The 12,852-nt window shown below is 42.4% G+C and overlaps 1 protein-coding gene across 8 annotated transcripts in view; it reads left to right on the plus strand.

Moving 5' to 3' along the window:
* Positions 1-12,852, plus strand: part of LOC110506731 (adenylate cyclase type 2) — a 77,197-nt gene that overhangs the window by 43,777 nt on the left and 20,568 nt on the right. For all 8 annotated transcript variants that reach the window (XM_021586558.3, XM_036964521.2, XM_036964520.2 and 5 more), the window contains 4 exons: positions 8,289-8,486; positions 10,101-10,268; positions 10,394-10,543; positions 11,977-12,137. In XM_021586558.3, coding sequence (XP_021442233.3) covers positions 8,289-8,486; positions 10,101-10,268; positions 10,394-10,543; positions 11,977-12,137 — 677 coding nt within the window. The remainder of the gene's footprint in view (positions 1-8,288; positions 8,487-10,100; positions 10,269-10,393; positions 10,544-11,976; positions 12,138-12,852) is intronic.

A 12,852-nucleotide genomic window follows, 5' to 3' on the forward strand; every position in this document is an offset into this window, starting at 1 on the left:
CCATCTACTGTATCTTGCCTATGCCGCTCTGTACCATCACTCATTCATATATCTTTATGTACATATTCTTTATCCCTTTACACTTGTGTGTATAAGGTAGTAGTTTTGGAATTGTTAGCTAGATTACTTGTTGGTTATTACTGCATTGTCGGAACTAGAAGCACAAGCATTTCGCTACACTCGCATTAACATCTGCTAACCATGTGTATGTGACAAATAAAATTTGATTTGATTAGTAAAAAATATCTTGTTTAAAATGGGAACGTTTTTCATCCAAAAATTAAAATGGCGCCCCCTAAATCCAAGAGGTTAATGTTGTAAATGATAATTGTAGCTGGAAACAGCTGATTTTTTTTAATGGAATATCTACGTCGGCATACAGAGGCCCATTATCAGCAACCATCACTCCTGTGTTCCAATGGCACGTTGTGTTAGCTAATCCAGGTTTATCATTTTAAAAGGCTAATTGGTCATTAGAAAATCCTTTTGCAATTATGTTAGCACAGCTGAAAACTGTTGTTCTGATTTTTAAAGAAGCAATAAAACTGTCCTTTGGACTAGTTGAGTATCTGGAGCATCAGCATTTGTGGGTTCGATTACAGGCTCAAAATGTCGAGAAACAAAAACTTTCTCCTGAAACATGTATATTTTTGTTCTGAGAAATGAAGGCTATTCCATGCGAGAATTTGCCAAGAAACTGAAGATCTCGTACAACGCTGTGTACTACTCCCTTCACAGACCAACGCAAACTGTCTCTAACCAAAATAGAAAGAGGTGTGGGAGGCCCCAGTGCACAACTGAGCAAGTACATTAGAGTGTCTAGTTTGAGAAAGACGCCTCACAAGTCCTCAACTGGCAGCTTCATTACATAGTACCCGCAAAACACCAGTCTCAACATCAACAGTGAAGAGGTGACTCCGGGATCCTGGCCTTATTGGCAGAGTTGCAAAGAAAAAGCCATATCTGACTGGCCAATAAAAAGAAAAGATTAAGATGGGCAAAAGAATACCGACACTGGACAGAGGAAGATTGGGAAAAAAGTGTTATGGACAGATGAATCTAAGTTTGAGGTGTTCGGATCACAAAGAACACCCTATTCATTTTGCAACTCATTTCATGTATGTTTTCATGGAAAACAAGGACATTTCTAAGTGACCCCAAACTTTTGAACGGTAGTGTACTGTAGGTTCCCGTAATAAAAGAGGAGTGTTATTTGAGTTATTGCAGGTCTGAGCTGAGGGGGAAGTACATTTAAAAAATATATAAATTAAACAATTTCAAAGATTTTGCTGAGTTGCAGTTCATATAAGGAAATCAGTCAATTTAAATATATTCATTAGACCCTAATCTATGGATTTCACATGACTGGGCAGGGGTGAAGCCATGGGTGGAGGGCATAGGCCCACCCACTTGAGAACCAGGGCCAGCCAACCAGAGTTAGTTTTTCCCCACAAAAGGGCTTTATTACTGACAGCATTCCACCCTCTGATGATCCCGTAGGTGAAGAAGCCGGATGTGGCGGTCCTGGGTTGGCGTGGTAACACGTGGTCTGCGGATGTGAGGCCAGTTGGATGCCATTATTTGCCTGTTTGTGTTCCGCCTGTTAGCTTGCATGATTCTTGCCATCCTCCTTCGACCTCTCATCAACGAGCTGTTTTTGCCCACAGGACTTCTGACTGGAGTTTTTTTGTTTGTCGCACCATTCTCGGTAAACCCTAGACACTGTCGTGCGTGAAAAGACCAGGAGGGCGCCTGGCACCGATCATACCACGCTCAGTCGCATAGGTCACTAGCTGTTCAATCGAACAGCAACTGAATGCCTCGATGCCTGCTTTACATAGTAATGCCACGGCCATGTAGGAGCAATCCAAGCAAGCCACTGTCTGTAGGAGCAATCCGTTTTGGTGAACAGGGTGGTGTACCTAATAAACTGACAGGTGAGTACTTTATTGTCACATACACGGAATAGGTGCAGTGAAATGTGTTGTTTTACAGGGCTTCAGTCAGTTAGGGCCAGTGAACGATGATGGGGTTGCGTATTAAAATGGCACCCTATTCCCTATATAGTGCACTTCTTTTGACAAAAGTAGTGCACTGTATAAGTAAAAAGGTGCCATTTGGGACACTCATGCTGTTGACATTGGCAGGGCCTGAGGCACTGTAGCACTTTTCTCATTCAGGTGTTGATGCCAAACTAGGTCCATCATCAGGTCTCATTACTGCTCCCTCCTAAAGGAAAACGAGCCCTCACTTTCCTGTCATTGTGCTGCTTTCAGAACCCAGACACGCTGATATATGGATGGAGAGAGACTTCCATCACTTCCTAGTCTCAGATTTCTCTCGGTCTCTCTCTCAAGGGGCTTTATTGGCATTGGAAACATGTTACATTGCCAAAGTAAGTGGAATAGATATTAAACAAAAGTGAAATAAATAATCTGAAATTAACATTTCAAATGTTATATTGCTGGCTATGTACAGTGTTGTAACTATGCAAATAGTTGAAGTACGAAAGGGAAAATAAATAGACAGATCAAAATAAACTGAAATTGTTGCATGTTGCGTTTTATATTTTTGTTGAAAGATTTTTCTGAGTTACAGTTCATATAAGGAAATCGGTCAATTGAAATAAATTCAGGAGGCCCTAATCTATGGATTTCACATGACTGGGAATAGAGATATGCATCTGTTGGTCACTGATACCTTAAAAAAAAAGTAGGGACGTGGATCAGAAAACCAGTCAACCTTAGCCTCATGCAGCGCGACACATCTCCTTCGTGTAGAGTTGATCAGGCAGTTGATTGTGGCCTGTGGAATGTTGTCCCACTCCTTCAATGGCTGTGCGAAGTTGATGGATATTGGCGGGAACTGGAACATGCTGTCGTACACGTAGATCCAGAGAAATCCAAACATGCTCAATGGATGACATGTCTGGTGAGTATGCAGGCCATGGAAGAGCTGGGACATTTTCAGCTTCCAGGAATTGTGTACAGATCCTTGCAACATGGGGCTGTGCATTATCATGCTGAAACATGAAGTGATGGCGGCAGATGAATGGCACGATAATAGGCCTCAGAATTTCATCATAGTATCTCTGTGCATTCAAATTGCCATCGATAAATTGAAATTGGGTTTGTTGTCCGTAGCTTATACCATAACCCCACCGTACCGTCACCATGGGCTACTCTGTTTACAATGTTGACATCAGCAAACCGCTCCCCCACACAACGCTGTCTGCCATCTGCCCGGTACAGTTGAAACAACTGGAATTTATCCATGAAGAGCACACTTCTCCAGCGTGCCAGTGGCCATCCAAGGTGAGCATTTGCCCACTGAAGTCGGTTGCGATGCAGAATTGCAGTCAGGTCAAGACCCTGGTGAGGATGACGAGCACGCCGATGAGCTTCCCTGAGACTGTTCCTGACAGTTTGTGCAGAAATTCTTCAGTTGTGTAAACCCAGAGTTTTATCAGCTGTCCGTGTGGCTGGTCTCAGACAATCCCGCAGGTGAAGAAGCTGGATGGGGAGGTCCTGGGCTGGCGTGGTTACATGTGGTCTCCGGTTGTGAGGCCTGTTGGAAGTACTGCCAAATTCTCTAAAACGACAGAGGCGGCTTATGGTAGAAAAATTAATAATACATTCAGTTGTAACAGCTCTGGTGGACATTCCTGCAGTCAGGATGCCACTTGCACGCTCCCTCAAAATTTAGACATCTGCAGCGTTGTGTTGTGACAAAACTGCACATTTTAGAGAGGCCTTTTAATGTCTCCAGCACAAGGTGCACCTGTGCAATGATCACTCTGTTTAATCATCTTCTTGATATGCCACACCTGTCAGGTGGGTGGATTGTCTTTGCAAAGGAGAAATGCTCACTAACAGGGATGTTAACATATTTGTGCACAAAATTTGAGAAATATGTATTTTGTGCGTATGGAACATTTCTGGGATCTTTTTTCAGCTCATGAAACATGGGACCAACATTTTACATGTTGCATTCACAGTTTTGTTCAGTGTAGTTTTGTATTTACAATGGTGTTTGCTTCCCTGACTGTCCTTTCTTTTGGAAACAGATCACAAATATTGCTGCTGTGCTGGCACACTGGTATTTCACGTCATAGATATGGGAGTTTATCTAAATTGGATTTGTTTTCAAATTTTTTGTGGGTTTGTGTAATCTGAGGGAAATATGTGTCTCTAATATGGTCATACATTTGGCAGGAGGTTAGGAAGTGCAGCTCAGTTTCCACATTTTGTGGGCACATACCTGAGAACTAGACAGGCTATGCCTACGGCGGCCTCTCTCAATAGCAAGGCTACGCTGATTTCCTTGCTTGTGGAACAGTCAGTGTTCAGGTATTCTGCCACTGTACTCTCTGTTTAGGGCCAAATAGCATTCCAGTATGCTTCATTTTTTGGGTAGTTCTTTCCATTGTGTCAAGTAATTGTGTTTTTGTTTTCTCATGATTTGGTTGGGTCTAATTATGTTGCTGTCCTAGGACTCTGTGTGGTCTGTTTGTGTTTGTGAACAGAACGCCAGGACCAGCTTGCTGAGGAGACTGTTCTCTAGGTTAATCTCTCTGTAGCTGATTGCTTTGTTATGGAAGGTTTGGGAATCGCTTCCTTTTAAGTGGTTGTAGAACTTAACATCTCTTTTCTGGTTTTTGATAATTAGCGGATATTGTCCGAATTCTGCCCTGCATTTATTATTTGGTGTTTATTATATTTTTGCTAAATTATGCATGCAATCTTAATTTAGTGTTTCTCATTTTGTGAGTTCTTGGTTTGTGAGTGGACCCCAAACCTCACAACCCTATAGGGCAATGGGTTCTATAACTGATTCAAGTATTTTTTTTGCCAGATCCTAATTGGGATGTCGAATGTTATGTTCCTTTTAATGGCGTAGAACCCACCACTAATGTTTTTGTGGAAGGTTAGTTAGCATGTGTAGGCTAATGCCTAATGTTAAGTGCACAGGCCTGTGAGGATAAGTGTGATATACAGTTGAAGTCGGAAGTTTACATACACTTAGGTTGGAGTCATTAACTTGTTTTTCAACCACTCCACACATTTCTTGTTAACAAACTAACGTTTTTGTTAAGTCAGTTAGGACATCTACCTTGTGCATGACACAAGTCATGTTTCCAACAATTGTTTACAGACAGATTATTTCACTTATAATTCACTGTATCACAATTCCAGTGGGTCAGAAGTTTACATACACTAAGTTGACTGTGCCTTTAAACAGCTTGGAAAATTCCAGAAAATGATGTCATGGCTTTAGAAGCTTCTGATAGCTTATGACATAATTTGAGTCAATTGAAGGTGTACCTGTGGATGTATTCAAGGCTGACCTTCAACCTCAGTGCCTCTTTGCTTGTCATCATGGGAAAATCAAAAGAGATCAGCCAAGCCCTCGACATAACCTGAAAGGCCACTCAGCAAGGAAGAAGCCACTGCTCCAGATTACGTTTTGCAACTGCACATGGGGACAAATATCGTACTTTTAGGAGAAATGTCCTCAGGTCTGATAAACAAAAATAGAACTGTTTGGCCATAATGACCATCGTTATGTTTGGAGGAAAAAGGGGGAAGCTTGCAAGCCGAAGAACACCATCCCAACCGTGAAGCATGGGGGTGGCAGCATCATGTTATGGGGGTGCTTTGCCGCAGGAGGGACTGGTGCACTTCACATAATAGATGGCATAATAGGACAATTATGTGGATATATTGAAGCAACATCTCAAGACATCAGTGAGGAAGTTCAAGCTTGGTCGCAAGTGGGTCTTCCAAATGGACAATGACCTCAAGCATATTTATTTTATTTATTTATTTTATTGAATTTTTGAAACATACAATATACTTGCAGTGAAGCCGCTCAATAACTACATCATACCAGTCATCCAACAGATTCCCATTTAGAGTGACACACAGAAGCATCCAGGGTCAATGCCCTGCTCAAGGGCATGTTGACCGATCTATCTAATTTTTAAAAACTTATCTTTGACCATCATTCTATCTCTCACACAGCAACTCCACTCCCACTTGTCTCCAATTCCACATTCCAACCCTCAGCTTCCCTCAGCCCATCCCATCTATCTCTGCTGGCCACCCACTTCGTGTTTCTATGCAACACATATCTTTCAAATATGCTGTGATGTTTAACATACAATTTCAATCTATCTAATTGAATAGAATCCACAGATTGCGAGTTGAAGATAAATACTTTTACTAAGAGTATTAGTATATTAGTAATTGACTGATCCGGTCTCTCCAGATCTCCTAACAGTACTATTTCTAGGGTCAATTTTAGATCAATGCTATGCATTTTCAGCGATTCCTGAACCTGAGACCAGAAACAGGCTACTCGAGGGCAATACCAAAATAAATGGTAAATGAACCCAAGCATACTTCCAAAGTTGTGGCAAAATGGCTTAAGGACAACAAAGTCAAGGTATTGGAGTGGCCATCACAAAGCCCTGACCTCAATCCCATAGAAAATGTGTGGGCAGAACTGAAAAAGCATGTGCGGGCAAGGAGGCTTACAAACCTGACTCAGTTACACAAGCTCTGTCAAGAGGAATGGGCCAAAATTCACCCAACTCATTGTGGGAAGCTTGTGGAAGGCATCCTGAAATGTCTGACCCAAGTTAAATAATTTAAAGGCAATGCTACCAAATACTAATTGAGAGTATGTAAACTTCTGACACACTGAGAATGTGATGAAAGAAATAAAAGCTGAAATAAATCATTCTCTCTACTATTACTCTGACATTTCACATTCTTAAAATAAAGTGGTGATCCTAACTGACCTAAGACAGGGAATTCTTACTAGGATTAAATGTCAGGAATTGTGAAACACTGAGTTTAAATGTATTTGGCTAAGGTGTATGTAAACCTACGACTTCAACTGTGTTCAACTTGTATAACTTCCCTCTCCACTGTGGATAGATAGACTACCTGTTAGAGACCATGAGCCCACCAGTGAGCGAGAGGAGGGCATTCCAACATATATTTCTAAGTTGTACTTCAACAGGATAGTTGGGCTCAGATTGAACAAAGTGCCTATTGAGAGCCCTGTTGTTTTTAGGTGAATAAAGTCCTTTAGATTCTAACAAGAGTACAGGGAGTGTTAGAGTCAAAGAGAGCACGGAGAGGATGCTTTTACAGTGGTCCTCATTTTCCGTAAGTTAACTTAACCCACCAACAGACACTAGAGAGAGTGTATGTTCTTGTGAGTTTACTTTGGTCATTATTGTAGAATTACGTTTCGCACGGTTTGTTTCCTTCCCTAAAGAAGTGATCTGATTTACGATCGACACCACAGAGCACGCAATCTACACCATCTGATACCAAACAAAACCTGATGTGAATTTCAATGCCCAACAGACGTAAACATGCACTTATGGCAGGCTGAGACTGAGCAGATCCCACCTGGGTCATTGCTTTTCAGATGAGATTTCAAGAGGAAAGGATCAGAAGCAATCTGTTCTCTAATTGTATAGACTTTCACTACTTCCTTCCATCTGAAAATAAATGAGAAAAGGAAATGAACAAGTCTCCTATAGGTCAATTTAGTGGGTGTGGCTGTAGTTAAATGTGCTAGTAAAGGCCTTCACTTCCGCTACCATGGAGACCAGCATGCTCAATATACAATGCCGAGATGGCCTTCTGCTCAGGGACCTTTACACAGTCATTCCCACTCTCCTTGGCATCTAACTCTTTCCCATTCTCTCTTCCTCTCGCTCTCTTGCTTTCTCGCTAACTGGCATGCACGCAAGTTGACGCAAGTGTATATACACACACACACACACACACACACACACACACCAGAAATCTATATCTGAGCCTTCCTCTTCCCTCTCAGTGTAATTCAATCAGGAAGATGCTGTGGCCTCTAGCAACAGGACATGACGCAGAGACAGATGTGCAATAAGCCTGAATAAGCCACGATGCTGAATTAGATATGGGCCGCTCTCATGACTAGACCGTACATAGGCATAATAAAGGGACTTGAATGATGTTGAAGGGAAGTTGAGTGAATGTTGTTTAGACATATCATTGTACCTGACCTATATAACACTTCAAACCTGTCCTCAGACAGAATGTATATTATAGCCTGTTTTTTAATCCTTGTCTTTTCATTAGAGGAGTAGAGCATTTTGTGTCTGTATGGCTGTGTGTAGATGGATATGGTGTCCTTGTCTATGACTGTGTGTATATCTTAATGTAGAGTATAATGTAAATTCCATGATTGTGATTCAGTGTGCATTATGTTCTCCCTCTCTGTTTCAGAGTGTGGAGGAGCACTGTGCATTTGTCAGCGTGGTGAGCTGCAGCCTGTGTGTGTTCCTGGCTGTGTTTGTGCTGGTGTGTACAGAGACCCTGACCCAGCGCTGGAGGAGACTGCTGGGTCTGGTGGTCTGGGCCACTCACCTCACAATGGGATTCACCTTCATCTTCAGCGGACCCCTCATCCTGCCCTGGGACCAGGTATACACTCTCGCTCTAAATAAAGGTTGCACGACAACCTATTGGCTTTCAAAATAAATGTTTGAAGCCCATGTTGTGGTAATTATTCTAATCAAAGGAGATATTTTTTATTGTTGATTTCTTCAAAACCATCAAACTTTATTAATAATTACTGCAGTACTAGAGTGTTAATGGTCATCCAATAGTGTAGAGTTAAAGCCCAATAAATAAACGGGATTCAGTTATAACTCTTCATTGTCTTCCTGAGTCCTTGTGACGAAGACAGACACGTGAAATTATACAAAGGTACATTGTGCTCTCATGCAACAGATATGTCTAGTTTATTTACTGCTTGTTTATGCAGAAATACTAATCCAATATAGGATTCTAAGCCCTTCCCTCAGAATGATGGAGTCCAGTATTCATCTGCTGTATGGGATAAATAAACTGGAGATTGGGTCCCCCTGGCACCGACAGACAGGCACACAGACACTAATCATGGAATGGAATGCAGTCTTTAGGTTATCACCAAGCCATGGTAAATCTACTGTCAGCGTTAACACAGACACATGAGAGTTCAAAGAGCCCTATTCTGTTGCCTCTAAGAAAAACAGTGTGAATGTACTAATATAGGAATACATTGTAATATAAATGTCATGTGATTAACATAATGTTGTAATTCTATGACACCCACTTCCCTTGTCCTCTTCCTCTTCTCCTCCATCTACAAAACCAGCCAGTTTATTAGGTACACCCATCTAGTACCGGTCGGAACCCCATTTACTGAATTCTTCAGGAATGGATTCTACAAGGTGTAGCGTTCAAGCGTTGTGCAATTGGTATCTAGGAACCTAACTTGTGCCAGGGAAACATTAGCCATACCATTACACCACCTCCACCAGCCTGTATCGTTGACACCAGGCAGGATGGGGCCATGGACTCATGCTGCTTACGCCAAATCCTTACTTTGGTCATTGTTGCAAAATTACGATTCACACAGTTTCTGTTTCCTTCCCTGAAGAAGTTATCTGATTTAAGATCTACCCCACAGAGCATGCAACCTTCTCCATGTGATAACAAACAAAACCTGGCAGTGGTGTAATGGTATAGGGAATATTTTTCTGGCACACGTTAGATTCCTTGAAACCAATTGAGCAACATTTGAACGCCACACCTTGTAGAATCCATGCCCTGATGATTTCAGGCTGTTCTGGAGGCAAAGGGGCACCGACGATCATACCATGCTCAGTTGTTAGGGCACCTAATTTGTCCATTCTAACGTTCAATCGAACAGTAACTGAATGCCTTGATGTCTGTCTGCCTTCTTTATATAGCAAGCCATGGCTACGTGACTCACTGTCTGTAGGAGCAAACAATCTTTGTGAACGTGAACTACATAATAAACTGGCCACTGAATGTACCTACATTTTTTTCACACATGAACAGAAGCGTCAAAATGTGATATTTGTCTAGTTATAGCATATCTTGCCAGTACACTGAGGTGACAGTTGTCCAGTAAAACCCCTTGTTCTTTGGGTGTAGTGCTGCCAATCCGAGACTCATTCCCCACACTGTGTTTCGTGTCATATCAGTCTGACCTATCTCTCTCTCTCTCTCTCTCCTTTTCTCCTGTAGGTTCCCTTCTTCCTGTTCATCATCTTCACAGTGTACACCATGCTGCCATTCCAGATGTGCTATGCTGTGGTACTCAGTGTGATCTCCTCACTCTCTCACATCATGGTCCTCACCCTATGCCTCACTGTCTTCAACACCCAAGATCCCAGCCCCTTTCTGGCCAATCAGGTGTGTTATTAGTTATGCTGTTAGTAACAATTATACATGATCTCCTGCTGAGGATTCTCTGAAAACAGACAATAAAATGCTTATGCTGTGCAGCTAGGATGTAATGTCGGTCCCTCTGTCCCCAGCTGCTGTCCAATGCGGTGGTGTTTCTGTGTGGCAGTGTGGTGGGGGCCTTCCATAAGGTCCTGATGGAGAGAGCACTAAGACAGACCTTCCAGGATACACTCAGATGTCTGGGCATCCGCATGAAGCTGGAGATAGAAAAGAGACAACAGGTGAGAACATCTTATCATACACTCTGTTATATTCTTGATTTAGTTATTTACCTTTAAGGAAAGACCCTTGAGGTTAGAAACCTATTTGGCGAGGGCAATCTCCCAGTGTATCAGAAATCCTGGAAATCATGGTCTGGTTGAATAAGATGCTTTTGGTGTCTCTTTCTGAACAGAGGCTGACCTGAATACAGGAAGTATGAAAGACTAATAAAAGTTAATAGTGTTAGGCTAAAATGTGTTGTCATAATAGCACTTGTTATTTTTTTACTTCATTTAAGACCAGCAGCCTTGTTGTTTTCTAGCTTGTATTTTTCATTACGATGATCAAATCCCCCTCATATTAAATTTCATTGTAATGATTTTTTAAGTAGATGTCTGTGTGTGCTCCGTTAGTGAAAACGGGTGTCTGTTTCAAATGACTTTTTAACCATCATTTTTTTCATTTGTAACAATAGTTGCTTAGGAAATGACACCACACTCCGTGAGAGAGAGGAGGCCGCTGGCTGCTCTGTTGCCTAGCAGGACAGAATGGAATGATATAATCGTTAACATTTGAACCGGCTCTGTTCTACTGTGTTGTATTGAGCCCGAAAAAAGGAGCAGTGCCACAGGGGTTAGCCAAAGAGCACAGGCACCATAAATAAAGAGAAGATGGAAGGGAGGGTTTGAAATGGGTCTCAACGCTGAGCATTATGCCATTGTTCTCTAGACCCAGTCAGATAGAATCTGCCAGATCAATTACAGCACAGAGCTGAGCTGACTGAACCAAATCAAGGCCACTTTGTGCAGAATGACTTTCCGTGCTTTACGGTTTACTGGAAAACCTGCTCCAGTCATTTGAACCAGGAGGTGGTAATCTATCTGGGAGAGTATGTAGGCCTAAGCAGTTGCCCTGTGACACTGGTCTTGGGTCAGTTTTACGTTTCTTCCACTAATGGTTAAGGTTAGGATTTGATCATAGATCTGTACCTAGGGGCAACTTCCCCCCCCCCCCATGGATGCAGCCAAACCAGAGAGGAAAGATAGTAGTCCAGTGCCTCAGTATTGCATCATACGGGTGAACAGGAATTATGATGGGGTCAATGGGGATTGAAGAATGATTTCCTGAGACATCTCCTTATTAACTTCTTAGATTCTCATCTCACCTGACTCTATTCCATTCCAGAGGCTCTCAATGCAATGTTCTATCTGTCTGTTGACTGGCTGTACAACCAGACTGGCAGCACAATGATTATAAAGCTTTTAACAGTAATCTAAGTGAATGGGGCCCTTGTTAGTGGAGTTACTAGATCAGCAAGACACTCTGACAGCTGGTTGATACTCAGATTGGGTTTCTCACAGATTGGATGGGTTCATGACCCTTTGTCTATCGGACAGTGTGTGTGGTTGGGTGGGTGTGGTGTGTTGATGCTAACGTGTGTGTGCGTGCGTAGGAGAACCTGCTGCAGTCTGTGCTGCCGGTCTACATCTCCATGAAGATGAAGCTGGCCATCATGGAGCGTCTGCAAGACTGCAAGGACAAAGAAGAGCAGCAACGACTCGTCAAAGACAACAACTTCCACAGTCTCTACGTCAAGAGACACGAGAACGTCAGGTACAGTACAACAATAGCCTGTCAAGGACTAAGAATATGACTGAGAAACATACAGCATGTTGAAATAACCTGTTATGTTCTAAGAAAATGACTAAGAAATACAGTAGAATCCTATCCTTTGCCTGTCACTCATTGCCTGTCAAACTAAGCACGGTTTTCAGTCTACCAAATAACACACATGGAAAATATTTCCCCAACCCAAATGTTCTCTTGAATGAAACTCCACTTTTGGCTTTAGCCTTTGATTTTCTCTTTCCCTGCCTTTACATTTTGGCTCTTTTTCTGCTTTTCGACTTTAACACAAGTGTAAACACCCTTATGTTATACTAGGGAACGGCCCAGTACATCACCGGGGCCAAGCTTTCTTCCATCCAGGACCTCTATACCAGGCGGTGTCAGAGGAAGGCCCTAAAAATTGTCAAAGACTCCAGCCACCCTAGTCATAGACTGTTTTATCTGCTACCGCACGGCATGTGGTACTGGAGCACCAAGTCTAGGTCCAAGAGGCTTCTAAATGGCTTCTACCCCCAAGCCATAAGACTCCTGAACAGCTAATCTAATGGCTACCCAGACTATTTGCAATGCCCTCCCCCCTTCCATGCTGCTGCTACTCTCTGTTATTATGCATAGTCACTTTAATAACTCTACCTACATGTACATATTACCTCAATTACCTCGACACCGGTGCCCTCACACATTGACTCTGTATATAGTC

This window comes from Oncorhynchus mykiss, chromosome 26 (genome assembly GCF_057628025.1).
Source record: "Oncorhynchus mykiss isolate SJ-2025 chromosome 26, ASM5762802v1, whole genome shotgun sequence".
NCBI classification, from domain to species: Eukaryota; Metazoa; Chordata; class Actinopteri; order Salmoniformes; family Salmonidae; genus Oncorhynchus; species Oncorhynchus mykiss.